The 1,896-nt window shown below is 40.0% G+C and overlaps 1 protein-coding gene across 1 annotated transcript; it reads left to right on the forward strand.

Moving 5' to 3' along the window:
• Positions 1-677: 677 nt before the first annotated feature.
• On the forward strand, positions 678-1,181 carry LOC145409552 (uncharacterized). The gene has a single exon (XM_080279940.1). It carries the CDS (start codon positions 678-680, stop codon positions 1,179-1,181), a length of 504 nt encoding a protein of 167 aa, XP_080136066.1.
• The last annotated feature ends 715 nt before the right edge of the window (positions 1,182-1,896 follow it).

Raw genomic sequence — 1,896 nt, forward strand, 5'->3', positions numbered from 1 at the left:
ACTTACACCTTTGCTCACATTATTTACTTCTTCCATATTTTCTACTCTTTTTTATGTATCGTCTTTCTTCCTCTGCCTTATTTGTTCTTTTTTTCTTCCACTATCTTTTCTCTTTCTTCCCTTGTTCTATGGAATATAAACTTCCTCTATTTACTTTTTTTTTTCCTTCTTCCTTTTGTCTCCATTTGTTTCTTTTCTGGTTTTCTTTGCATTTTTGTTTACATTTTTTCATTTCTAGTGACACGTTTTCTCTTCCCTCATTTGTTTCTTTCTTCTAATATTTTGTTTCTTCCTGTTTCTTTCATTTTCTTTCTTCTACCCCCCCGTTCTCTCTGTGTTTTCCTTCTCTTTATGTCTTTCCTTTCTTTTCTGCCTTGTGTTTTCCCATGAATTTCTTTAATCTTTTATTCCACTTTCCTTCTTCTTATTTATGCTCCTTTTTGTTCATGCAGTCCCTGTTTCTTCTTTCCTATCCACTGATGTTTTTATTTGTTGTTCTGTACCGTTTCGATGCTTCCCATTGTATTAATTCATTTATTTTCACTCTTCTGTTTTCCTATCTCCGTTACTTGTTTGCACTTTCATTATTCTCTTATATTATTCTCTCTCTCTCTCTCTCTCTCTCTCTCTCCTTCTTTCTGTCTGTCTCTCTCTCTAGTGACTGACGGTATTGTGTTATGCAGGTGAATGAGATTGTGAAGGCAGTACGTCCCCCTGTCCGGGCCTACCTGGACCTGAGGTGGAGGGAGTCAACAAGGGGACGGGTGCACATTCAACTAAGCCTCGCCAAGCCCTTATCACGCCAGTTCATGTTGATGTGTACTGGCCAGCGCGGCGTCTCCTACCGTAACACTGTCTTCCTCAGGGTGGCACGCAAGGGCACGCCGGGGGAGAGTGTGGTGGGTGGGGATCACGATGGAAAGGGAGGGGCGGGGATAATTGACCTCACCGGGGGGAAGTACCGAAAGTCAGGCATGGCGGGGGCCGTGTGGGGGTGGCCGTGTAATGCTGCCACAGCTGCCCAGTTTGCCATCACAACCAGAGACAGCGATGATGGCTGGGAATGGGATTATGTCTTTGGGAGGGTGACGAGTGGGCTGGAAGTAGTGAGGGCAGCAGTCAACCACAGTGACGTTACACAGGTCACTGTTGTGGATTGTGGTATTGTCCTCAACCAATAGTTACTGTACTAAGCTCATGTATTTCAAGTTCTCTCCCTCCATATGATTTTATTCAGCGTTGAGAGAAACATCAGGTAATGAAGTCGTTACCGGACACCCTTAATATTATCTTCTCAGAGCCAAACTAGTATAATGCTACTACTGTGTCAAACCATATAATGCAATAATGCATTACCAAATGAAATAAAGATGCTTTAAAAGTAGTCTTACGAATCATTTGTTAAATACCTGTGACAACTACTAGCTTACCTGGAATTATCACTTTCAAGATATAATTTTGGCTTAGCACTAAAATTATATCATCCGTGATGTTTACCAGCAATGTTTTACTACAATATTTTTTTTTGCCGTCTTGTATTATCAATTTAGCCTTCATGAAATAATCCTATGCATTAGCCTATCTTTCAAGTTATTTACCACCATTACGCGGTTTGTATTCTTTCTAGTACTCAGTACCTCATTGTAAGCCTATTGGTGTGATTACCTTAATTTTGTCTCTTCGTAATTTTTTGGTATTCACTGAGTAAGTTTTTTTTCTGCTGCTCTGATACATGCTTTTGCCACTAATTGTCTTTCTGCCACACACGTTTCCCAGTTTCATTGTTTAAGACTTTTTAAAGATCATCCGGTCATTAAAAAGTCTGAGCTTTTTTTGCATTGTATTTGGATGCCTTGTAATGCAATTAGACTAAATAAATGTATTAGTTCAGCTCAG

Source organism: Coenobita brevimanus, chromosome 81, assembly GCF_032717465.1.
Source record: "Coenobita brevimanus isolate Jiangsu-jjx chromosome 81, ASM3271746v2, whole genome shotgun sequence".
NCBI lineage: Eukaryota > Metazoa > Arthropoda > Malacostraca > Decapoda > Coenobitidae > Coenobita > Coenobita brevimanus.